This window comes from Natator depressus, chromosome 1 (assembly GCF_965152275.1).
Source record: "Natator depressus isolate rNatDep1 chromosome 1, rNatDep2.hap1, whole genome shotgun sequence".
NCBI lineage: Eukaryota > Metazoa > Chordata > Testudines > Cheloniidae > Natator > Natator depressus.
Window position 1 is genome coordinate 342,182,928 of NC_134234.1, and position 25,845 is coordinate 342,208,772.

At 46.4% G+C, this 25,845-nt stretch overlaps 1 protein-coding gene across 4 annotated transcripts in view; it reads right to left on the reverse strand.

Annotated features, from left to right (window-relative positions):
* Positions 1 to 21,743, reverse strand: part of MEST (mesoderm specific transcript) — a 32,523-nt gene extending 10,780 nt beyond the window's left edge. For 3 of the 4 annotated variants that reach the window (XR_012637633.1, XM_074942721.1, XM_074942723.1), the window contains exons 1-9: positions 21,636 to 21,743; positions 15,239 to 15,393; positions 12,374 to 12,453; positions 10,763 to 10,840; positions 9,582 to 9,718; positions 8,148 to 8,206; positions 7,294 to 7,334; positions 5,518 to 5,588; positions 2,880 to 2,981 (exon numbers count right to left, since the gene is read on the reverse strand). Coding sequence is in view for 3 of the 4 variants with exons in the window: in XM_074942721.1 (XP_074798822.1) it covers positions 2,880 to 2,981; positions 5,518 to 5,588; positions 7,294 to 7,334; positions 8,148 to 8,206; positions 9,582 to 9,718; positions 10,763 to 10,840; positions 12,374 to 12,453; positions 15,239 to 15,393; positions 21,636 to 21,706 (794 nt within the window). In the remaining variant the exon portion in view is untranslated. Of the gene's footprint in view, positions 1 to 2,879; positions 2,982 to 5,517; positions 5,589 to 7,293; positions 7,335 to 8,147; positions 8,207 to 9,581; positions 9,719 to 10,762; positions 10,841 to 12,373; positions 12,454 to 15,238; positions 15,394 to 16,483; positions 16,520 to 21,635 lie in introns of those variants that run through there. The other variant, XM_074942722.1, reaches the window with a different exon arrangement.
* Positions 21,744 to 25,845: the final 4,102 nt, after the last annotated feature.

Genomic DNA, 25,845 nt, shown 5'->3' on the forward strand with positions numbered 1-25,845 from the left:
GAAAATGAGGCAGTAGTTAAAGAGCAGCAGCAGAGGAAAAAGTCATTGGGTTTCTCCCCCGTTTTGTTTCCTCATTATATATACTGAAGGCCTGAAAGGTATTATTACTAACTTTATTAACAGAAAGGGTATTTTTCTTGGGGGGTTTTGGGGAAGAGGTTACATTTTTCCTAGAAGACACTAGGCATGACTGGAGAACTAGAAGATTTATGCCAAAGATAAAGTGAAGTGAAGTGATAAGAAGTGAAATCCAATTAACCAATGAGGGAGGTGATTTTTATTCTGATTACAACTTTTGCTTGTTTCCATTTAACACTTCCATTTAACAACACTCAAACACCTGCTGAACAAACAGCTGGAAGAACAGCTCGTCCATTGATGATTTAATACTTCCTTCCCTGTTACTGATTAAACTGAGAGCCAAAAGAGCTCCCAGCTCCCACTCCACATCTCTGTGTTGTCCAAGAAAAGCCTCCAACCAAATCAGAGAGGACCAAACTTGGCAGCCGTTATTCAAAGGTAAACCACAAGCAGGAACCCCCTAACTTATTCTGAAGAAAAATGAAGTCAAGCTACATCAGACATAATCAAGAAAAAGAAAAAAAGCACAAGCCCGTTTCCCCCCTTGGGCTAGTTTAAATTGACTTGTCCAAAGCTACAGGAAAAGTCAGGGGCAGAGCTAGATCTCAGGCATTCCTGGCCCCCAGACCACACTTCGGTATTTTCCATCATCCACAGGAATGCTCATGCAGTTTTACTACTCCTATAGAGCAGAGCTGGTCAAACTCTTTCACAGTGTGGACCATGCCTCAGATCTTCCTGTGGACCACCTCCTCCCCTCCCCATTCATAAGTGCATGGCCCATCTCCTCTCCAAACCTCAATCCCATTTACAGCTGTGCAACATCCACATGCCAACAGCTATGTTGGCTAGTACAGATAGGCTGGCCTCTCCTCCTGGATTCCAGCTATTTCTACAGGTATTTATGCTCTTCCTTCACTGCCTGGAGGAGGGCTCAAGGAAGACAAAGCCTTTGTGGAGACACTAAATGAATTCTTTACATCAGTCTTCATTCCAGAGAAAGTGAGGGAGATTCCCACACCTGAGCCATTCTTTTTAGGTGACAAATCTGAGGAACTGTCCCAGATTGAGGTGTCAGTAGAGGTGGTTTTGGAACAAATTGATAAACAGTAATAAGTCTCCAGGACAAGAGGGGATTCAACCCAGAGTTCTGAAGGAACCCAAATGTGAAATTGCAGAACTACTAACTGTGGTATATAAATTTTCACTTAAATCAGCCTCTATACTAGATGACTAGAGGGTAACTAGTGTAAGGCCAATTTTTATAAAAGGCTCTAGAGGCCATCCTGGCAATTACAGGTTGGTAAACCTAACATCAGTACCAGGGCAAATTGGTTGAAACTATATTGAAGAACAGAATGATCAGACACAAAGACACGCTACGTTGGGGAAAAGTCAACACAGCTTCTGCAAAGGGAAATCATGCCTCACCGATCTATAGGAATACTTTGAGGATGTCAACAAGCATGGGGACAGGTGGATCTAGCTGACACAGTGTTCCTGGACTTTCAGAAAACCTTTGACAAAGTCTCACATCAAAGGCTCTTAAGCAAAGTAAGCAGTCATGGGATAAGAGGGAAAGTCCTCTCATGGATCAGTAACGGGTTAAAAAATAGAAAACAAAGGGCAGGAATAAATGGTCAGTTTACAAAATGGATAGAAGTAAATAGCAAGCCCCCCCAAGGATCTGTACTGTTCAACATATTCATAAATGATCTGGAAAAGAGGGTAAACAGTGATGTGGCAAAGTTTCCAGACGATACTAAATTATTCAAGATAGTTAAGTCTAAAGCTGTTTGAGAAGTCTTATAAAGGGATCTCACAAAGCTGGGTGACTGGGCAACAAAATGGCAGATGACATTCACTGCTGATAAATACGAAGTAATGCACATTGGAAAACAATAATCCAAACTATACATACAAAATGATGAGGGTCTAATTTATCTGTTAGTACTCAAGAAAGATCTTGGATAGTTCTCTGAAAACATTTTCTCAATGTGCAGCGGCAGTCAAATAAAGCTAACAGAATGTTAGGAACCATTAGGGAAGGGATAGATAAGATGACAAAATATAATGCCATTGTATAAATCTATGGCATTCCCACACCTTGAACTGTGTGTGCAGTTCTGGTCGCCTCATCTCCAGAAAGGATATTAGAATTGGAAAAGGTACAAAGGAGGACCAAAAAAAATGGTTAAGAGAATGGGACAGCTTCCATAGAAGGAAAGATTCAAATGCCTGGGACTGTTCATCTTAGAAAAGAGATGACGAAGGGGGGATATGAGAGAGGGCTATAAAATCATGACTGGTGTGGAGAAAGTAAGTAAAGAAGTGTTATTTACCCCTTCACATAACACAACCACCACCCAATAAAATTAATAGGCAGCAGGTTTAAAACTAATGTAAGGAAGTATTACTTTACACAATGCAGAGTCAACCTGTGGAATTCCTTGCCAGGGGATGTTGTGAAGGCCATAAGTATAACTGGGTTAAAAAAATTAAATAAGTTCATGGAGAATAGTTATTAGCCAAGATGATCAGTGACAAACCCCATGCCTCATGTGTCCCTAAGCCTCTGACTGCCAGAAGCTGTGACTGGACGACAGGTGATGGATCACTCGATAAATGCCGTTTTGTTTATTCCCATGAAGCACCAGGCATTGGCCACTCTTGTGTTCTTATGTGACCAGGCAGCTCTCTGCAGACCACCAGTAAGTGCTCCATGGCTCTCAGTTTGGAAATACAGGGATGAGCTGGTGTGAGACATCAACAGACAAGGAAATTAGAGAGCAACATACCTGTCAACAACAAGATTTCCATCATTTGTCCGGATTGCTGTCCACATGTCCCAGTATTCCGCAGCTGAAGGCTGCGTATACGGACCAAAGACTGCTCCAAGTCTGAAAAAAAATTCAGAGAGGCATGAAGATCTTTACAGCATGTATCCCCTTCTGGAATAAACAGGATATAACGCCACTTAATATCAGACACAAAAACTAGTCTCAGGGCAAAAGTGTCAAATGATTACAAGATTCGTTTGTAAAATACACACTCTTGGAGCACCTCAAATTATCCAACTTAAAAGAACAGTATCAAATTTAGCAGTGATCCCAAAGTGGAGAAGTAAAGGTGTTTCATAGCATCTAATATGAACAGAAATGTTTGTTCTAATTTCAATGAATTATTTGTGGGAGAAGACAGTAATTTTGTTGTTGTTGTTCCCCACGCAGTGCTGGAAAACCAAGTACAACAGCATTGTACTAGTGTGAAAACCAGCTGCGGCTTTCTAATCTCCATGCTGTGTTGGGGATGAGGTGGCTCCATGAGCTACCCCTGGCCACAGCACCATCCCTACAGCTCCCATTGGCCGGAAACCAGCCAATGGGAGCTGCAGGGGCGGCGCTTGCGGGGGCAGGCAGTGCATGGCAACCCGCTGCCCCCCTTCCGCCCCAGGGGCCGCAGAGGCTTGCCAGCAACCAGCCGCTTCCGGGAGCAGCGTGCACCGCTGGCCAGGAGCCGCCAGTGGTAAGCGCCTCCCGGCCAAAGCCTGCACCTTGCACCCCCGCCCCAGCCTGGAGCCCCCTCCTGTACCAAACTCTCTCCCAGAGCCCACACTCCTCACCCTTTCCTGCACCCCAACACTCTGCACCAGCCCGGAGCCCCCTCCCACACTCCAAACCCCTCGGCCCCAGCCCGGAGACAGTGAGTGAGGGTGGGGGAGAGTGAGCGACGGAGGGAGGGGGGAATGGAGTGAGCAGGGTGGGGCCTCGGGGAAGGGGGGTGCAGATCCTAGGTTGATCTGAAATTCAAAAAGTGATCTTGTGCGTAAAAAGGTTGAAGAGCACTGATCTAGGCATTCTGAACCTAGGGTGAAATCCTGGCCCTAATGAAGTCAATAGCAAAACTGCCACTGACTTCAGGAAGGTGAAGGTTTCACCCCTAATGCTTAAACTGCAACTCTGCATGGCTACAGATGAGGGAATCCTGGGACTCCCTCTCCACTTTTCCTGTTCCAAGTCCTGACTGATGTGTCTTTAAAGGAGTTATATTTGTTGTTTGCAGGCAGCACCTTTAAGAATCATAGAAATATAGGGCTGGAAGGGACACTGAAAAGTCATCTACTCCAGCCCCATACACTGAGGCAGGACCAAGTAAATCTAGAGCATTCCTAACAGATGCTTGTCCAACCTGTTCTTAAAAACCTCCAATGACAGGGATTCCACAACCTCCCTTATAATTAGAAAGTATTTCCTAATATCTAACCTAAATCTCCCTGGCTGCAGGACTTCTTGTCCTACCTTCAGTGGGCATGGAAAACAATTGATCACTGTCCTCTTTATAACAAACCTTAACATATTTGACCACTGTTATCAGGTAGGTCCGTCCCCCCCCGACATCCTCTCTCAAGACTAAACACCTTTAATCATTTTTGTTGCTCTCCACTGGACTCTCCCATTTGTCCACACCTTTCCTAAAGTGTGGTGCCCAGAACTGGAAACAGCTCTTCAGATGAGGCCTCACCAATGCTGAGCAGTGCAGGACAATCACCTCCCATGACTTACATACGACACTTCTGTTAACGGACCCCAGAATGATATTAGTCTTTTTTGCAACTACATCATATTATTGGCTCATTCAGTCTGTGATGCAAAATAACCCACAGCTATTTTTCAGCAGTACTACCACCTAACTAGTTATTCCCCATTTTGTAGTTGTGCATTTGATTGTTCCTTCCTGCTCTGCACTTGTCTTTACTGATTTTCATCTTGTTGATTTCAAACCAATTCTCCAATTTGTCAAGGTCGTTTTGAATTCTAAACTGTCCTCCAAAGTCCATGCAACACTTCCCAGTTTGGTGTCAGCCACAGATTTTATAAGCATTCTTTCCATTCCATTATCCAATTCATCAATGAAAATACTGAATAGTACTGGACCCCTATGGGACCCCAATAGATATATTTCCCCCCCAACCCCCATCTGAACTATTGATAATGACTCTGAATAGTCTTTCAACCAGTTTTGCATCCACTTTATAGTAATTTCATCTAAACCACATTTTTCTAGTTTTCTTAGGACAATGTTGCGGGACCAAGTGTAAGGCACAGGGTCAGAAAGGAAAATAAGTTGTTTAGACATTAACAATGCTTCCAAGTGAAGTCTGTCTCAACTTCAGAATATCTTCAGCATAATATGGTACATCCACCTACCACTGAAGAACTGGGTGGAACGACAGTGAGCTACTGTCCTCTACCAGATGAAACATGCTCAAGTGTGTGTGAACAAGCAGCCATTAGTAACTACAGCCTATAGAGGACGCATGACTTAATACTTTTATACAAGTGAGTGTTTCCTGGGTTATACTCCAACCTAATCTATACATTTGTCACAACAGGGTTGTCCCCTACAGTGTGTGTAGTGCTCAGAACACCAACTCACCCTCTTGAGAAGAGGCAGTAGTTCATTAGCCGGGTGATGATGGGGGACAGTAGGCCACCATCCTTGAGAATCTTTGGCAGAAGAAAGGAGAAAAATGCCATTAAATGCCATATAGACAGCAATAATTCCTTGCCTGTTCAGAGGTCCTTTCCTACAGAGCTACCAGGCCCCCACGAACCAGCCGTCTTACAGAACAACCATTCCCCACAATCACTGAAGTAAATCCATTATTACCACTAGATTTTTCAAAGTTATTAATACACTGAACCAAAGCACCTTCAGCCACTGATCTCTTTAGGCCATCTGAACTTCAGATCAAAGACACCAAGACCAAGACTTGAGAAAAAGACTAGGCTAGTAACCAGAAGGCAGTAAGATTTTTTTTTTGAGGAGGTGTCAGGGAAGGATAAGCAGCCTTGCTGGGATGAGCAGCTCACCCATCACTAATGAGAATGGGAAAGGTGATGGGATTCCTACAAGAAGCTCCATCTTTCACATCAGCATCTGGACAGTCGGTGTTTGATAAATCTGAATCCCTTCCCCCTTCCAAGTCCCACCTGCTTATTATTGTACAGAGAAGGAGCATTTCCATTCTCTCTTTCCAGCCTCCCACCCCAGAACCTGCTAGTTACTGCAAAGAGTGAAGGTGTCCACTAGTCTACCTCTCCCTCTGCTGTCTGGCTGCTGCAATGGGGAGACATATGTTTCTCTGACCCCTCCTCCAGTCTCCGTTTCTGGGTCCTCCCCCAGTGAGTTCCAGTGCCTGCCTCTGCTGCTGCTCAGAGCTTTCCAAAAGCACCAGCAGCATGAAATTGACCTGCTTTTGGTCAATTTCCTACAGTGTGGTGCCCAGAGCTGGACACAATGGCTTCCCCAACAACAGCAGTGAAAGTTGGTGTGGCTCTGCTCAGTCTTCACTCTGAGCAGCAGCAGAAATTCAAGAACAGACTGTAACCAGGCTAGTGTGTCTTGGAGATGCCGAGCACATTTTTGGTGTCTAAGACTTTTTTTTTTTTTTTTAATGGAAGCTTAGTGTAAACTGTACCAATTGTGGCCATCAGTTTTATGACTCATCTGAAAGAACTGCTTGTCCAGCAGCATAACAGCCACTACCACCAGATGAGACCACTGACTCTGGGCAGAGTCAGAGGGAATAACACCCCCCGCGCCTGCATAATCCTCGGTGTTTCCAATAGATATTCCACCCCAATAACCCTGACCTGACCCTGCAAGTTCTGGTAAGATCAAAGCAAAAGGTGGTACAACGAAACAGAATGTTTAACGACTCTTGTTCTCTGAGACTGTGTCTACACTACGATTTATATCGGCAAAATTTATGTCACTCGGGTATGTGAAAAAAACCTCCCTCCTGAGTGACGTAAGTTTTGCTGACATAAGTGGTAGTGTGCACAGCGCTATATTGACAGGAGAGCTTCTCCTGCCATCCTAGCTACTGCTGCTCGTGGAGGTGGTTTTATGATGTTGCCGGGAGAGCTATCTCCCATCAGCATAGAGCAGTTACACAAGTGATCTTATAGCGGTGCAGCTGTGCTGCTGTAAGTCTGCTAGTGTAGACGTGGCCTGAATAACTGCTCCCCCCTTAACTGCAGCTAAACATTTACATGCAGTCATTTAAAGTCAGCCAACAAATTACAGTAGCTGGAAAAGGACACATTCTAGGACCAAAAAACAGCACACAGTCAAACTGATGCCTAGAAGTTTTATTCTTGATACTTGAGTCCAGATTTCATAAAACTAGAGACCAAAGCAGCTCACCTTCTGAATGAACCTGGGGTAATGAGTTTCTGGGAAAATACCTGAAAGTGTTTCAGAAAACAGACATTGCAGTTACTTAAGTTTGCTCTGACATTTTCCAGTCTCCCTCTTCTGCCCTCCCCGCACCTGCGCAGCCTCAGGGAATGCATTTGCTGACAGCCAGATACCAATATCTTAAATGGGGATTGCTGAGTCTTTTTCTATTTTAAACACCTCTCAACAGAATTTACTTTCGTGCATGGCAGAGATGCGGCGATGCCACTGTTATAGACTACAAATGCCATCAAGGCACCGAACCAGCCACATCAGGACAGGCATCTACTCTCACAAAGAGTGGCCAAAAAACATGTCCTAAAGAAGGGAAGAAATTCTGACTCCTCAGTCACAGCACCATTCCGAAATGGGCCACAACAGAGACCATCTGCCTTTACAAGCTGCATTAACAGGATCAATCTGCTACTAAAGCAGCAACGGAGGGAGACGTATCAGCCTTCCCGTGTCCTATAACCAGCCCCCCGCCCCATCTTCCCCACTTAAGAGTGAATTCTGGTGTTGTGAAAGGTGCTGCACTGACCGCACTAAAGCCTTCCACTAACCCATAGAAAAGGGAGAGCAGTGAAAGCTTCCCCACACTGCTCCACCAGTGTGCCTCATCCCTGGCCCGGAGGGACCCCTCTGTGGGTCAGAGGGGAGTTCAGTCTCTATTGCCCACTCAGCCCCTGGCACCGTGATGAGACTGCCAACAAAGGGAGCAGTTAGTCTCAGTGGTGATGTAGGCACCGATATCAGGGAAGCAGATGGAGAGCCACTAATTTATTTTGCACAGATCACATTACTCTAAGCAAAACAGTTACCTCCATTGGATAAACATAGGCTATTGATCAGGACACATCCAGTTTTATTGTGTTCATACCTAGAGAACAAGAGACAAGGCTGAATTAAACTGGAGCAATTCTCAGGCAATTCCAAGAAGTGACTGACCAACAGACTGCAGTAATATTGCCATTTATTAAAACGTAATCCAGGATGCGAATTAACCCATGAGATGTGATTTCAAAAGTAGCATAGGAACAGCAGTGTCAAAGTACTCCCTACAGCTCTCCTTCACTGTACAACTCATTCACATTGCAATAATCACTGTTAAGAGGGTAAACAAGACCTTCTCTAATGCATGCTTTATGAAACAGTCTCAGCAGCCTTGGGGAAAGTCTTCTCTCCCTGGATCTCAAGAGGGATACAGAAAATAGGCACACTGGATTTGCACTACTGGATGTTCTATTTGCTGAATAATTTTCACTTTAGACTAATTAAAAAATCAGCAGTGCTTGCCACCCACCCTCCCCCACTCAGATTATTAACTGGTTAGATTGGGAACTCCACAGCATGCTAAGTTTTTTGTACTAAATAAGTAAAACAATTTTTAAAAAACCTTCTTAAATGCTAATACAATACACACACATTTATACATCTGACATGTACTCATTAGCTAGAGATTCCACACGACACCATTGTAAGGAGTTCTGTGTGGAAGTTACACCTTGCAGCACTTCCCAGCCACAGGGAGCCTGATCTACTGATTAGAACAAGGGATCACACATTAAGAAACCTCAGTTCTGACTCCTCCTCTGCCAGTGACTTGCCTTTGGACAAATCCCTCAGCCACTCTTTGGTTCAATTTTCCCCATCTGTAGGAGGGGCATTCTATCTGGTTCCTTCCTCATAGCGGGGTGGCAAGGCCAAATCCCTAACATTTGCCACCGACTTTGAGGTGACAAGATAAAAGGCAAAGCCTCATCAGCTGCTGCTAAATTTCTGACGGGAAGAAAAGTGTTAACTTAGGCAGAGTCCTTCCATCTGTGACTAGCCATCCCCTGTGGTTTCACACAGACCCTGGTCAATGGTGACAGAAGATGCTCTTGGCTTGTGAAGACTTGCCTTGTTCAATCCTCACATCCTTGACAAGCCTCCAGGTCTCAAAGACAAAGAGTACGTTGCGCATCTAGTTTTGGAGATGGCTAGACAAGACTCTTCCACTGTATCTGCGTACACAGCTTCCACTGAAGTCAATGGAGGCAGCATATCAGCTTCCCTCCATCTATCTACCTAGGCTCTTATACTACTGCATCCTTCAGCGTGGTATCACACTGGTACCTCCTGCTGTCACCCTGAATCTCAGCTGTGGGATGGGGAACGAGGGGGCTCTCCACCATTTACTTTTACTTAGCTTCAGGGAATTAAACCCTAGGAGGATGACGAAGAGCATTCAGAGCTTTAGTGCTTCCAGTGACCTGTGGAGCAGTTCCTGCGCAACTGTGTCTCCATAGTCATGAGACAGGAGGTTGATCCTCTGATTTCGGAGACCCAGGTGCCCCAGCAGCCCCTCGACGATGTTGGCCTGCTCAAAAATGGAATAGTGATGGGGCCTCTGTTTAAAAAGCAAAGCAAGAGAGCAGCTCCAGTGAGAGCAACATCATACACTTCTATCTTGTTAGTTACAGAGAGCTGGAATATCACTGTGCAGGTTCTTCCGAACAGCCCACCTGGCAGTTCCAGTCTGACTAAGTTCAGTGCCTGGACACAACTAAGCACCAGTGTTCGTGGACAAATGCAGAAGCGTGAGACAAGCCCAGGACTGACAGCCAACAACTCAGATTCTAGTCCAGGCTCCTGCTGATTTACTGAGATACCTTGGGCAAATCTTTTTATCACCACGTGCCTCAGTTTCCCCATCTCTAAAATGGAGATAATGAAACTCAATTCACAGAAGGTCTGTGATGATTACCTAGTGTGTGTAAAGCTCTTTGAAGATGAAGAGCTAAGTACTATCAAACTCACTCCGTGATTTGTTTGCAAGGTTACAATTACACAAGCGTAACCACAAGCTAGTAACCCTTCACCAGCATTTTACTTGTGTCAGAGCTGCCTAATGTGACAAGTGAAGCAAACCCGTTCTACAGAGGTGAGCCAACACTCCAGTGGAGTGTGGTCACTTTAGAGACCATTGCATCACGTCCCATTTCTGATGTTTGATTTTGACACCAATCATATTCTACAATTGTATCTTTATTTCTGTTGCTGAAAAATATTAGACACACAAGGTGGGTGAGGTAATAGCTTTTACTGAACCAACTTCTGCTGGTGAGAGAGACAAGCTTTCAAGCTCTGTGTAAGCTTGAAAACTTGTCTCTCTCATGAACAGAAGTCGGCCCAATAAAAGCTATTACCTCACCTACCTTGTGTCTCTAATATCCTGGGAGTGACACAGCTACAACACTGCATCCTGGAAAAAATGTAAGTGGATAAAGACAGAAAGCAACCTGGGAAATGAACTGATTTTATCAAAATCCATAGTAAATAAAATCCATCTTCCCAGGCATGGCGTTGTGTGATGCCATTGGTCTCGATGCACTTTCCTCATTAAATCCCTTTTCCAAAAGAAACTACACAATCGTCTGTCAGGATCACTTACAGGCTTGTCACTAAAACCAAATCCTACAAAATCCAGAGCGATCACCCTGTGAAATCGCTGGGTCAGCCCTTCCCAAATCTGTAAGAGAAAGACAGGAAATCATAAGAGCAGCTACACTCATATCTCTGAGGCCTACGCACCAAGATGGACAGTTCTACACCGTAATTTCTTAAAGCTCCTCCCGGACACCCATGCTGCAAACACAAATTGAACTGCAGTGGATTTGAGTTATCATAATAACCAGTATATTCATGACAGCAAAAGCCAACAGATCTTCTAAAAAGTTATTTCCCCCAAGCCCCGCGGTGGGGTTTCTCCCTGCAAAGGCCATATTGGCTAGATCCTGAGGTTCCCCTCTGGTTTGCATCTCCCTCCAACGTAAGACCCAGTTCTATAGCTATATCCTCTGGCCAGATGTACCATATGGGAATTTCCTTCAGAACCTGTCAAACTGACACCACAATCATTCAACAGGGAAGTCTACCTTCTCATCCATTACAAGGGTAGTGCCCTTGTTCCCCAAAAAATGTGAATATACCAAAGGACTCAGATTTTGAGACGACAGCTGCGCCTCCCTACAAGAGGCCTGTATGGAGTTATTTTTTAAAAGAAAATACCAATATTCATATAGGCAAGTTGGGAGAAGCTGCCTCCATCACCTTGGAATCCATGTGTAGCTAGAGATGCTTTTTGCTCCCTTTGGATCTTACAAAATCCAGCATCTGGTCCCAGGAATGCCACACTGATTACCACCAAACACTCACACAGCACAGGAAACGGACATCGTTCTTCACACATACAAAAGAACCCTGTTTATCCGATCCTCCATTATCCGGCTCTCCATATTAACCAAACAACCAGCACACACAGGTCCAGAAGCAGGTGATCTCTCTTGTAGCCACTAGATGGCACTGCAGCCTCGCACTTTCCCATTCTCTGAATTATATGAATTTTTGATTATCGGATCTGGCCCCAGTCCCAATTAGATCAGATAACAGGTTCTGCTGTATAAAGACAAGTTTCCTGCCCCCAAGAACACAAAAGCAAAATAAATCATAGGACAAAATCTTAGGAGCCGAAGGGCCAAGGGAGTAGAAGGGATGCTTGAAAGTGAGTCTTAAGGAGAGAACTGAAGTGGGGCAGGACACTTGGCAGATGAGAAAAGAGTGCTCCAGGCATGGGAAGCAGCATTAGAACAGGCATGAAAAGGGGTGTGAGATGAAGGAGGAAGTGGCGAGAGAGAACTGGGAAGAATTTAGGGAGAGGAAGGGACATCAGAGACATAGGTAGGTGGAAACAAGGTTACATAGGGTCTTGTAGGTGATGACTTAGCCACACTTTGAAAGCTATGACAAACTGTGCAAGTTTCACCCAAGGGCAAAGTCTTAGCTATGAGCAAAAAAACGAGTGAAGTGGGCTGGGAGAGCCAAAACAAGAACTCTGCCTCAAACTAGGGAAGCCCTGTCACTCATCGATCTCTCCTCCATGATTCACTAGTCAGACAGGCCCATTTATTCCTCCCTGAGGGATCCCCCTCTGGTTTCCAGGGGAAGTGAGAATCACCGATTTTACTCACTCAGTCCACACTTTGTGCTTACATGGTCCCCTCACCTTGTACCAATCATAGCTGGAGGTTGGGAAGCCGTGTAACAGAACCACAATATCGGAACTGCCGAGTGCACCTGATGAATCTGAGGAGAGAATACGACATCAGCAAGGTGCGCTACACTCCAAGGATGCTTTAACTTTAAAGCAGCTGTACAGGAGACCGTATCAGGGACCCAACAGTAACATCAACCAGGTTGTGTTCCAGGCTCCCAATAAGAGTTTTGTTGATTTTTTAACACTAAAAAATCAGATCTCTCCAGCCACAAAGGCTCCCTCACAGTAAACGTTCTTAGAACCTAACACACAGACAAAACCCCCAAGACTTTGCCATTCAGAGACTTCTCAGCTTGCACAAAAACCTGTTACTAGGGCTATTGTTCCTTAAGAGCTGTACAGAGGCACCTCGCAGAGGAGAGAGTTTACACTGTTGATGTAATGGCACCAGGTGGGGGCTCACCACATTAGGCTATCAATCAGTCTATGTACACAGACAACTTGGGAGCAATGAGTGAGCTTACATTTACATAACACCTTTCATTCTGAATGATCCCAAAGCACTACGCAAATTTTAAACTGATAGGGAAACCAGGAATCAGACACTCAAATGCAGCCATCCCTTGGGTAAAACATGACAGCTGTTTCACAGCACATACCAGCAGGTTAAGGACAGGAAGTGGAGAAAAATACTGCTCCCAACTGAAACTGTGGCATGGGGAAGACTTGGGAAGTAAGTATATTGTGAGCATCTGTACTTAAAACTGGAATTTGGCCATAATTTGGAGCAAACACCACTGCTCTCAAGAAGGGATTTGTGGGATCTTCAATGACAAGCAGCTAGGACATCATTTTTACGTCTCATCCAAAACAACAGCACCTCCAGCTACACAGTGCTGCTTAACACCAAGTGCCCACAAACGCAAGTGTGCCATTTGAATAAACCTACCACTTCCAGTTCCTGTGGGACCTAACTGTTCCTGAGAGGAGTCTAATGCAAGCGACTCCTGGGGGAATTCTGCACCACGGCACGTGCACAGAATTCACATCCCATGCAGGTTTCTTTACTTCTGCATAGAAAGATTACTTTCTGATGGGGAAGCAAAGGGAAGCCACAAGAGCGGTCACATGCTCCTCCCCAGCAGTGCAAGCACATTGTTTCAGGTGCCCGGAGCAGCCGGTGGAGAGGTAAATCACCACAGGGGGGAGGTATGGAGGGCTAGGGGCACCCAGGATGGTCCTGGGTCAGACACATCCCCTAGGGCCAGGTCAGACCCACCCCGTCCACCCAACCCTCATGCATCCGAACCCTTCCATACCCAGACCCCTCCCGCTGAGCCTCACTCCCTCACACCCAGAACACCCCCCACCACGCTCCCAACCCCGCTGAGCCTCACCCCCTGCATCCAGATCCCCCACACACACAGGCCGGGACACGGACCCCTGGGGCAGGTCTGGCTCTTGTGCTGTCTCAGGGTCGGGTACAGCTTCACCATGTCCCGGGGTGGGGTGGGGAACAGCAGGGTGATCTCCCACCTCTATGCAGCCAGTGGCCTGTGCTCCCCACTGCCACGCTGGAGCCTCCACATTTATTTATTGGCAAATAAAATTTGCAGACTTTTAAAATGTTTTGCACAAAATTTTTATTTTGTTGGCACAGAATTCCCTTAGGAGTAGCAAGTACGGTCCCAGCTTAGCTTATTAAACACAAGGGGATAAAAGCACAAGTTTGTACAGCTGCAGACACAAGTTGCATATTTTGAACCAGGTTTTTCTCCAACAGAGCTTAATCATGGCTCCAAAAATTCTCTCTGAGCACAAAAAGTGCAGGCAAAATGCCATCACTGACTAAATACCCCAGCAACCGGGGTTCACAACTTTTTTCTTACTATTATCCTGCACTCAGCTACCCATAACCAGGCTATCAGAGGCACCCAGAACCTTAGCATCTGCTCCCACAGTGCCTAGAGGGGGGTACTAGGCCCTGTCACACTTCACAATGCGGCCCAACCTGCTTGTGGCCTTTAGGTACTACCACAATACAAATGTTTCATAGTAATGATACTGACCCTGGTCCTAGACCCATGGTCCATTCCCCCAGAAGTGAATTAACTGACCTACATTTGCCACTTAATTTAAGGAGGCCAGACGGCTCCATTTCAGTGTAGTGTGGAGAGAAAACACCTCAAGAGCTAAGGAGCAAGGACTCCCCATATCTTCTACTCAATCATTACCATAGTTTCAACCCAGTTTTAGCTCCCCTCTCACAATGGACTGGAATCTGCATGCCCCTTCAGGCCACATACCAGTACAAATGCTCCCATCTCACCTGTTTCTGTCCAGTCTGTCTCCAGTCAGTCTGTCTCTCTCCACACCCCAGTTTTATTTCTCTATGTGTTTGTTTTAAAACTTTTTGCTCTTCTCTCTCTCTCTCCTTTTTTTTTGGGCTCCTTATCTCCCCTCAGTGTATGTTTTCCTTGATTCTCCAGTGCTTTTCCAGCATGCCTTTGTCTTTACTTTCCCCTAAGTTCTTCCGTGTCTCCCTCCCTCACCATTCTTCCCCATGCGAGTCTTGCAGGGGATCTCCACTCTGTGCCAGGCAACCAGCTTCTGTATGTTCCTCCCCATCCTTCTCTCCTAGTGCTTTCAAAGCTTCTCTCTAGTATTGCCTGGTGGCACAGACCAGCAGCACTGGAGAGAGAAGCAGTCTGTAGCACCACCCTGGGGGAGGACAGCGAAGGTCCAGCAGCTCTCAGTCACAGTGCAAAGGACTGTCTGCTAGTCTGGCACCCCCAGGCTGAGGAACACAGGATCTCCTCAGTGCTGCAGAAAGCTCCCTGAAGCTGTGGATGCACCACTCCCGTCACGCCTCACCTCTGTAAAAGATGTTCTGGGTCTTGTATGTGAAGTACCTTCCTGACGCCCTCCATGAGTGAAGGGCTGGGGACAGCTTAGGCGGAGGGATGTGCAGGTAGACAGCAAGGAGGGGTACGCTCAGCAGCCCCACCTGAATCCACCACTCTTTCATCCTGCAGGAGAAAACAAACACAGAATGATCAAACACAGCACAATCTGCCCATCTGAACGACTGCACAGTTGCATCAAGCCTCCTGTGTCTGCCTCATTGTGACACACACCACTGGTTTACTATGAAAGCTCTGATTACCCAACATTCACCGGGAAATTCACCTTCAAACCACATCTTTCCACCAGTGTCTGTTTTTCACCTTCTCAAGATACCAAGATATATTAGTCTTGAAAGCTTTCTTTCTGCTGCTGTTAAAATTGAAAGCCTTCCACAAAACTACTAGTAAGGGAATCACAACTCAGACCAAAACTAAGCAGTTTTGTAGCAACCACAAGGCCAGATTGACTGCTCCCAGGGTTATACAGTCCCTTTCCGATCAGTAGTGCACTTCATCGGATTTTCAGCCCAGGTTGGCAACAATCAAAGGTTTGCCTATTTGATATTCTTCTAGGCATTTACATGATTTTCATCTCTGTGCCTTCTATGACAGGCAGCCTGTGTGAAATGAGTTTGGTGTGTCAGTCAAGTTCCTAAAGCTCAAGTGTCTACATAACATCACCACCTTACAATCCTCCAACCAGAGAAGTGCCAATCTTAGCCTAGAGACCAAGGACTCAATGGGCCATGGAGATTAAACTGTCCCCTAACCCCTGGTGCCTCCAAGTTTGCACCACAACTGTATTTATTCTGGGGTTAGAGAGGACTTCAAATTCCAGGACTCTCAAGCCATCAACTTCCACAAGCATTAAATTCACACATGGATTGTGAATCATTCAATTTTTTCAGTTACTCAAATCTCTGCATTTTTGATTGTTCTCAAGTCAATGGGAATTTTACTTCAATCAGAGCAGGATTGCACTCTTTGTACTATTATCTATATTGTGTGACCGTTCTGTATAATTGTAGAAATTCTGTAAATATCACTTGAAATTATTTATCTACTTTGGGATCTTAACAAATAGAAAGTGACATTAATGCATTTCATCACTAATGTCAACCTCCAGCCACCACAATCAGCTCCCTCACTGGCATGAAAATTTAATTCACACATATACAACACTTAGTGACATTAAGAGGATTTTCTTTCTTACAAAGGTGCTGGGCTCCACCTCCAGTTTTGGATTTCACACAGACACCACACTGAAACACAGAAAAGAAATGCACCAAGATCACACTGTTGTTCTGACTAGCAAAACCCTGGGCTATTCCAGTTTTGCCGAGTACTAGTCCACCCATACTGTAAATGCACCTGAGCCCTGACCTGCACCGCCACTGCTTTTCCAGTCCTGAATCCACACTCACGCATCTCAATCTAATCTGCAGCACTTGATATTATTCCAAATCCTGACCCCCACAGGGCTTTGTCAACACACCTAAATGTAGAGTGATTTGCAGCATCTCCGGCTAGTCCAGTCCAGCTTCACACACAGCTCTACCAGTGCACGTCCAGACTGACCAGGCAGCAGCCCACACTATTCATACCTGGGATTTCCCATATGCAGTTCTTCCAAAGCATCTCAATGTTGATCTGCAATATCCCATGCTACAGGGCCGGTCTTAGGGAAAACAGCACCCTGGACAAACTTGTATTTTGGCGCCCCCAGCCCCAGCTGCCTTCCCAGGCTCCCCACCTGACCCCCATCGCCCCAGCCCCTGCTGCCTCTCCCCTCCCAACCCATTGCCCCAAACTCCCATCCATGAACTCGCACTCCAGCCCCACTCTGCTTCTTGCTTCTGAACCACAGCACCCCCCCGTCATAAATATAAAGGAAAGGGTAAACACCTTTAAAATCCCTCCTGGCCAGAGGAAAAACCCTTTCACCTGTAAAGGGTTAAGAAGCTAGGATAACCTCACTGGCACCTGACCAAAATGACCAGTGAGGAGACAAGATACTTTCAAAAGCTGGGGGGAGGGAGAAACAAAGCCTTTCTCTCTGTCTGTGTGATGCTTTTGCCGGGGACAGAACAGGAATGGAGTCTTAGAACTTAGTAAGTAATCTAGCTAGACATGTGTTAGATTCTGTTTTCTTTAAATGGCTGAGAAAATAAGTTGTGCTGAATGGAATGTAGATTCCTGTTTTTCTGTTTTTTTGTAACTTAAGGTTTTGCCTAGAAGGATTCTCTATGTTTTGAATCTAATTACCCTGTAAGGTATTTACCATCCTGATTTTACAGAGGTGATTCTTTTACTTTTTCTTCTATTAAAATTCTCCTTTTAAGAATCTGATTGCTTTTTCATTGTTCTTAAGATCCAAGGGTTTGGGTCTGTGGTCACCTACGCAAATTGGTGAGGATTTTTATCAAGCCTTCTCCAGGAAAGGGGGTGTAGGGTTTGGGAGGATTTTGGGGGGAAAGACATTTCCAAATGGGCTCTTTCCCGGTTATATATCTGTTAGACGTTTGGTGGTGGCAGCGATAAAGTACCAGGGCAAAAGGTAAAATAGTTTGTACCTTGGGGAAGTTTTAACCTAAGCTGGTAAATATAAGCTTAAGAGGTTTTCATGCAGGTCCCCACATCTGTACCCTAGAGTTCAGAGTGGGGAAGGAACCTTGACACGCCCTGACCACATCACCCACCTGCAGGGCTGGTCTTGCCTTGCAGTGTGTCACATCTGGATGCTATGGTGACAGACATCATAGGAAACCCCAGAGCAGTCACTTTGTCGCCCCCAGCCAGTGCTACAGGGAACCCTCATCTGGTTGTTGAGCAGGACAGCCAAGATAATGTAGCAAGCAGTCTGCCGCACTCTGACAGGGTGAGCAGGCACTGGGGCACAGTCATACCTCTCCATCACCTCCCAACCTCTCCCACTCAGCACAGCATCCAGCTTCTCTGACAGAGCCCCAGAGGGTTGGCAGCCCAAGGCGAGGCAGTGACAGGAGGGCACCAGAGGGCTGTGGTGGCAAGGACGCATGGTGACCTGAGAGACCCAGAAAGAGGGAACCAGAGGTGTATAGATAAAATCACACTGGTGTGGGGATAATGGGGGGAAAGGGAGGGTGGTGACAGGGGGGCTCCAGAAGGGCAGATCTCCCCCCACCTCAATACTGAGCATCCCCAATATTCAAGTGCCCCTCCTCAGTCCCAGGTAAGGGGATTATTAGGGGAGGGGGAGGCTAAAATGCTCCAGCGCACTGAAGGTAGCTAAGATGGGTAGTGATGGTGGAAGGTTCGCCCCCGAAATATCCCCAAACTTAGGATGGGGAGAGCTGACTTGCAGAGTGAGGAGGCAGGACTAGGAACCTGGCTGAGAGTGACACCATGTCGGGCGGTGAGCAGGGGGCCTCTGCTCAGGAGTAGGGAAGCGGGCATTCCTGCCACACCGGGCTGCACCCTGCAGGCAGTGAGAGGAAGCCTGAGCCCCTTGCTTCTGCACCAGGAGGCTGGCTACAGTGCCCTGGGCGATGGCCCAAATTGCCCTGCCCTGCATGCTGTTTCATTTGTATTACTGCATAAGGTGACCAGATGTCCAGATTTTATAGGGACAGTCCCGATATTTGGAGCTTTGTCTTATATAGGTGTCTATTACCCCATCCTGATTTTTCACACTTGCTGTCTGGTCACACTATTACTGCACACCCTTGCAATTGCCATTGTGAAATAAAGCAAGCAAACAACTGCAAGCAGAGGGCTTGCAACAGAGAATCAGTTTTAACCAACCTTTCCCTGAAGGCTTTTCAGGACTATGGAGGTTTTGTTGAAGCTTCCTTGTACCATCCATGTGCACTTAGTGTAAAGCAAAAAGTGCCATTCTCTTTCCCTTAAGGCTGCCCAAAGTGCAGCACATAAATAAGCAATGGTCACATAGACACCACCCTATACCGGAAACCTACTGACCGCTATTCCTACCTACATGCCTCCAGCTTTCATCCAGATCACACCACATGATCCATTGTCTACAGCCAAGCTCTACGATACAAGCACATTTGCTCCCACCCCTCAGACAGAGATAAACACCTACAAGATCTCTATCAAGTGTTCTTACAACTACAATACCCACCTGCTGAAGTGAAGAAACAGATTGACAGAGCCAGAAGAGTCCCCAGAAGTCACCTACTACAGGACAGGTCCAACAAAGAAAATAACAGAACACCACTAGCCATCACCTTCAGCCTCCAACTCAAACCTCTCCAACGCATCATCAGGGATCTACAACCTATCCTGAAGGACGACTCATCACTCTCACAGATCTTGGGAGACACGCCAGTCCTTGCTTACACACAGCCCCCCCCAACCTGAAGCAAATACTCTCCAGCAACCACACACCACACAACAAAAACACTAACCCAGGAACCTATCCTTGCAACAAAGCCCGTTGCCAACTGTGTCCACATATCTATTCAGGGGACACCATCATAGGGCCTAATCACATCAGCCACACTATCAGAGGCTCGTTCACCTGCACATCTACCAATGTGATATATGCCATCATGTGCCAGCAATGCCCCTCTGCCATGTACGTTGGCCAAACCGGACAGTCTCTACATAAAAGAATAAATGGACACAAATCAGACATGAAGAATTGTAGCATTCAAAAACCAGTCAGAGAACACTTCAATCTCTTTGGTCACTCTATTACAGACCTAAAAGTGGCAATATTATAACAAAAAAACTTCAAAAACAGACTCCAACGAGAGACTGCTGAATTGGAATTAATTTGCAAACTGGACACAACTAACTTAGGCTTGAATAAAGACTGGGAGTGGATGTGTCATTACACAAAGTAAAACTATTTCCGCATGTTTATTCTGCGCCCCCCCCCGTTCCTCATACGTTCTTGTCAACTGCTGGAAATGGCCCACCTTGATTATCACTACAAAAGGTCCCCCACCCCCGCTCTCCTGCTGGTAATAGCTCACCTTATCTGATCACTCTTGTACAGTCTGTATGGTAACACCCATTGTTTCATGTTCTCTGTGTATATAAAATCTCCCCACTCTATTTTCCACTACATGCATCCGATGAAGTGAGCTGTAGCTCACAAAAGCTTATGCTCAAATAAATGTGTTAGTCTCTAAGGTGCCACAAGTACACCTTTTCTTTTAAAAGGGAAATGTAATTGTGATCTTTTTATTTAAGCCATCAACAGAATCCTAGAACTGGTCAGTACTGTTATGTTGTTGGTCTGCTGGGGGGGAGGGGGAGGAATCAGCCTCGTGAAACGACTATATCACAAAACTGAACAATAAATTGCTTACATCAATTTAAAAATCCGATGAATTATTTTAAAGCGAACAGTACAATGTCAAATTATTTAAGCTGCCAAAGACTATAGTCACAATATCTAAGCTTGGTTCTCCCCACACGTTCTTGTATACTGTCAGCCAAAGCACCATCTCAGCCTCCAGAGCGAGTCTTAGCCTTTCATTATTACATTATTCAATGTCACATGCATTCAGCAGAATCTACAAAAGTGTCTTAAAAATGCAAACAAAAGCATAAATAATTAACTTTACACAGACCCCAAACCAGACCCACACCGAGTTAGAGAGGCCCCTAGAGAGAGCCCCATGCTGCAGGAGTCTCTCGGAGAACGCTAGTGTAACAGTGCAATTATAGCATTAACAATCGATAGGTCACCAGTCCCAAGTCCATCCTGCACAGAGCTGCGTGATATGCCCCAGCAGACAACTCTTTACAAGACCAAGTGCTGAGTATTTAGCAAGAGAGAAAAACAAAATGCTGTCAGAACAGTTTGGGACAGGGCAAAGCCTCACCCCATGCACCAGGGGCTACAGCCCTCCTCCACCCCACCATCACCTCTGGGGGCAGGAGCACATCCCCCCATGTACCCCCTTCAGGGGGCACAGTCCCTCCAGGGGCCACAACCTCCCCCCAACTCCACCCTCACCTCAGGGAGGGGCAGAGCCCCCCATGCACCCTCTCCAGGGGGCACAGCCACCCCCTGACCCCACCCTCACTTATGGGGTCAGGGGCACAGCCCCCTCATGTAACCCCTTCAGAGGAAACAGCCCCCCCCATCACCTCTAGGGGGGCAGAGCACTTCCACCAGCCCCCCCCAAGATATTAAGCTCCTCCCCCAACTCCTCCCCCTCTGGGAGGCAGAGTGTCCCCCCACCTTCCACGCCCCCTTTCCAGGGGCACAGACCCCTCCCCAGGGGCAGCCCAAGTTCCTGGGGCTGCGGGGGAGGGGGAGCCAGGCCCCGCCCCCCGGGACAGAGGAGCCGCGCCTCGTCCCCGCTGAGGGGCTCCTGGGCGCGCGCGCTTCGCACCCCCGTTACCTGGGCTCAAGGCGGAAGGCGGGTTCCCTGCTGCTGGCGGGGCGGCCCCCCGCGGGCGTCGGAGTGCGCATGCGCGGCCCACCCAGCAGCCCATCCCTCCCATAGAGCCTCCCCAGCGTGGCTAGAAAGTCCCGCAACGAAGGTCGAGCGCCATCGACACCTGCTGGGGCGCGGTGGTACTGCGCAGGCTTCTGCGGCTCTGATTGCAAGAGGGATGCCTCCTGAATGCCGGATGCTGGTAACAGCTTTTTGCACTGGAAAATGCATGCCATCGCTGCGGGTACAGCTCCTTGCCTTATGGATCCAGGAAGTGGGCGGGCGAGGTACAGCTCCTTGTGCTAGTCATGCAGGCCTTTTCCTGCATCCCTCTGCTGCTGCAGTTCTTTGCACTAGGCCTGTAGGAATTTGCATGCACACCTCTCCTGCTGCAGGTCTTTGCACTAGGCATGCAGGTCTTTGCACGCATCCGTTAGCAGCTGCAGTTTTTTGCTCGAGGTGTGCAGACATCCCTCCACATTTGCGGGTCTTTGTACTCATCCTGCTACTACAGTTCTTTGTACTAGGTATGCGGGTTTTAACATGCAGCTGCTGCAACTCTTTGCCTCAGGCAAACCAGTCTGTGCAGGAACTATCTGCTATTGCAGTTTGTGCACCAGGAATGGAGTTAATTTTCATTGTACAGGTACCATGAAGAAACTTCGGCACTGACCTAACAGGTCAATAAAGCAATTCAACAGTATTCCAAACAAGGACTGTACTGAAGTCATAGCGAATCTTGTTGCTGACTTTAGTGGGGGCAACATCATCAGGCCTTAAGGATATATTTTCCAACATTTTCTTTCTAAAACAGTCTGGTACCCAATGGAATGTGGTCTGATCACATTGTCTAAAAACATGCGTGCACCCTGCTGCTAGCAACAGTACTTGGGATGCAGACTGCGGTTGCAGCTCTTCATTCTAGGCATAGAATCATAGGAATGTAGGACAGGAAGAGACCTCAATAGCCTCTCTAATCCAGTCCCCTGCACTGAGGCAGGACTAAGTATTAGAGACAGTCCCTGACAAGTGTTTGTCTAAACTGTTCTTAAAAACCCCCAGTGGCAGAGATTCCACACACACCCTAGATAATTTGTCCCAGTGCTTGACTACCCTTATTGTTAGGAAGGTTTTCTTAATATCTAACCTAAATCTCCCTTGCTGCAATTTAAGCCCATTACTTCTTGTCCTATCATCTTTCTCTTTATAACAACCGTTTGCATACTTTAAGACTGTTATCAGATCTCCCCTCAGTCTTCTCTAGACTAAACAAACTCATTTTTTCAATCTTTTCTCATAGCTCACATTTGCTAGACCTTTAATCATTTTTGTTGCTCTCTTCTGGACTTTTTCCAGTTTGTCCACATCTTTCCTGAAGTGTGGTGACCAGAACTGGAAATTGTACTCCAGATGCAGGCTCTGTGTGGTGCTTACCTCGAGCGGCTCCCAGAAGCAGTGGCATGTCCCTTCTCCAGCTCCTATGCAGTGGCGCAGCCAGGCAGCTCTGCATGCTGCCCTGTCCGCAGGCACTGCCCCTGCAGCTCCTATTGGAGCACCAGAGGGGGCCACTGGAGCGCGTAGGAGCTGGAGCGGGGCCATGCCGCGTCTTTTGGGAGCCGTGTGGTGCACACCCCGACCTCACTCCCCTGTGGGAGCTCACGGGCCGGCTTAAAACGGATCGCAGGCCAGATCCAGCCTGCGCGCCATAGTTTGCCCACCCCCATCTAGCTTTTATTTCTCTAGTGTCTTTAGAGATGGTCATGTGAGACAGTATCAAAAGCCTTACAAAAGTCAAGCTATATCATCTCTACTACTTCCCCCATCCACAAGGCTTATTATCCTGTCAAACAAGGCTACTATGTTGGTTAGATACGATTTTTTCTTGACAAATCCATGTTGATTGTTACTTATCACCCTATTTACTTCTAGGTGCTTACAGATTGATTGTTTGGTTATTTGCTCTATATTCTTCCCGGGTACCAAAGTTAAGCAGACTGGTCTATAATTCTCTGGGTTGTCCTTATTCCCTCTTTATAGATATGTACTCTATATGCCCTTTCCCATCCTTTGGGATTTCTCCTATCCTCCTTAAGTTCTCAAAGATAATTGCTAATGGTACAAAGATCTCTTCATCCAGTTCCTCAAGTATTCTAAGAGGTCAGGCCCTGCTGATTTGAATACAACTAACTTGTCTACACTTGAAAACCTACAGTGACACAGCTGCAACACTGCAGCTGCGCTACTGTATCGCTTCAATGTAGACACTGCTGATGCCAACAAGAAGGGTTTTTCCATCAGCATAGGTAATCCACCTCACTGAGAGGGAATGGTTGATGGAAGAATTCTTCTGCCAACCTAGCACTGTCTACACTGGGCTTTAGGTCATGATAACTACACCAATCAGGGGTGTGGATTTTTCATACCCCGGAGCAATGTAATTAAGCGGATCTAATTTTCTAATGGGAAAACAACTCCCATTGGTGTAGTTAATCCACTTCTGTGAGAGGCAGTAGCTATGTTGACAGGAGAAGTGCTCCCGTCGACATAGCACTGGGAGTTAGGTGAGTATAACTGGGTTACTCAGGGGTATGAGCGATGTAGTTACACCAATATACATTTTATAATGTAGACTTGGCCTAATAATTAGAGGACGCACCCTTTGTAGTTTATGTAGGCTGAGCCGTACATCTAATGAGAGAAATCCAGAGGGCATTCTGCGCCAAAAAAATAAAACTTCTGCGCACAATATTTTTAAATTCTGCACATTTTATTTGTCAGATAAATGTGGAGGCTCCAGTATGGCATTGGGGAATACAGGCCACTGGCTGCACAGAGGTAGGAGATCACTCTGCAGCTCTCCTCCCCCCCCCGAGACATGGCTCAGCAGTGAGGCTGCACCCAACCCTGCACAGCACAAGGACCGAGCATGCCCCAGAAACACCCCAGGGCCCTGCCCTCCGTGCCAAGTGCACCAGGTCTGGGCAGGCAGGCTCAGCCAGGCAGGCTCCAAGTGTGGAGGGGCTTAGTGTGGGGGAATCCAGGTGTGGGTTGAGAGGGTTCTGTGTGAAAGTCATTTTTTCTTTGAGGAAGCCAAGAAATCTGTGGGGGACATGAATTCTGTGCACGCACAGTGGTGCAGAATTCCCCCAAGAGTAGAGAGAGTAGTAGTGCATTTAGCTACTCCCCGCACTACGTGTAGGAAGAAGCAGATGGTGCCAGAGATTCCTTTACTTGCAGCACCAATTGGACAATGTAGGTCTAATTTTCCTCACCAGTGGAAATCTGGTTTCTCGGGTTTTCCAGTTTTGATCAGATGCCGTGTTCAAAAGTGATCACGTTACAGACAGGGACATGCCATTGAGTTAAAAGTAGGGCCACTTTTCACTCGACCAATAAGGACATTCGGCACTAGGAAGGAAAAATAATTAGGACTGAGCCACTGATATGTTTTGGTGGTTAATTTGTTTGTTTTCTGAATTACACTATGAGAAAGTATAAATTTACAGAAAAAAACATTTGGTTGAAGTCCCTAAAAAATGAATCCACTCAATAGATACAAACAGAGCAATTGGTGGGAAGCCACAAGGAAAAAAATTAGAAGTTCATCATTGATTTAAAGAAACAAAGAGCTGAGGTTAGATTATCCATCACCATTTTATCACTTTGTGTGGAATGAAGCCAGAAAAGGGGAGACGGAGGAAAGGAAGAAAGAATGAAAGATTGAATCTCTGGGGAGGGAATTCTAAGGCTCTTATTCTGCAAATATTTAAATACGTGTAAAATTGTGTAAAAACATTTAAATAAGTGAAAAGCCCCCAAATGAGGAGTTACTACTAGACTGTAAGATATGCACCTACACTATAGTGTGATGATCCATAAGGAGCTTTCATAGTGGGAACAGATACTGTACCATCGCTGGGTTGGGGAGAATAGGTTAAATTACCTCTCCTTGACAGCATGATTTTTTGTTCTATGTTCTATTCTCCTGCACTGCAACTTGAGACCATTGCCCCTTGTTCTGTCATCTGCCACCACTGAGAACAGCCTAGCTCAGGTAGTTGAAGGCTGCTATTACATCCCCCCTCACTCTTCTCTTCTGCAGAGTAAATAAGCCCAGTTGCCTCAGCCTCTCCTTGTTAGTCATGTGCCCCAGCCCCCTGATCATTTTCGTTGC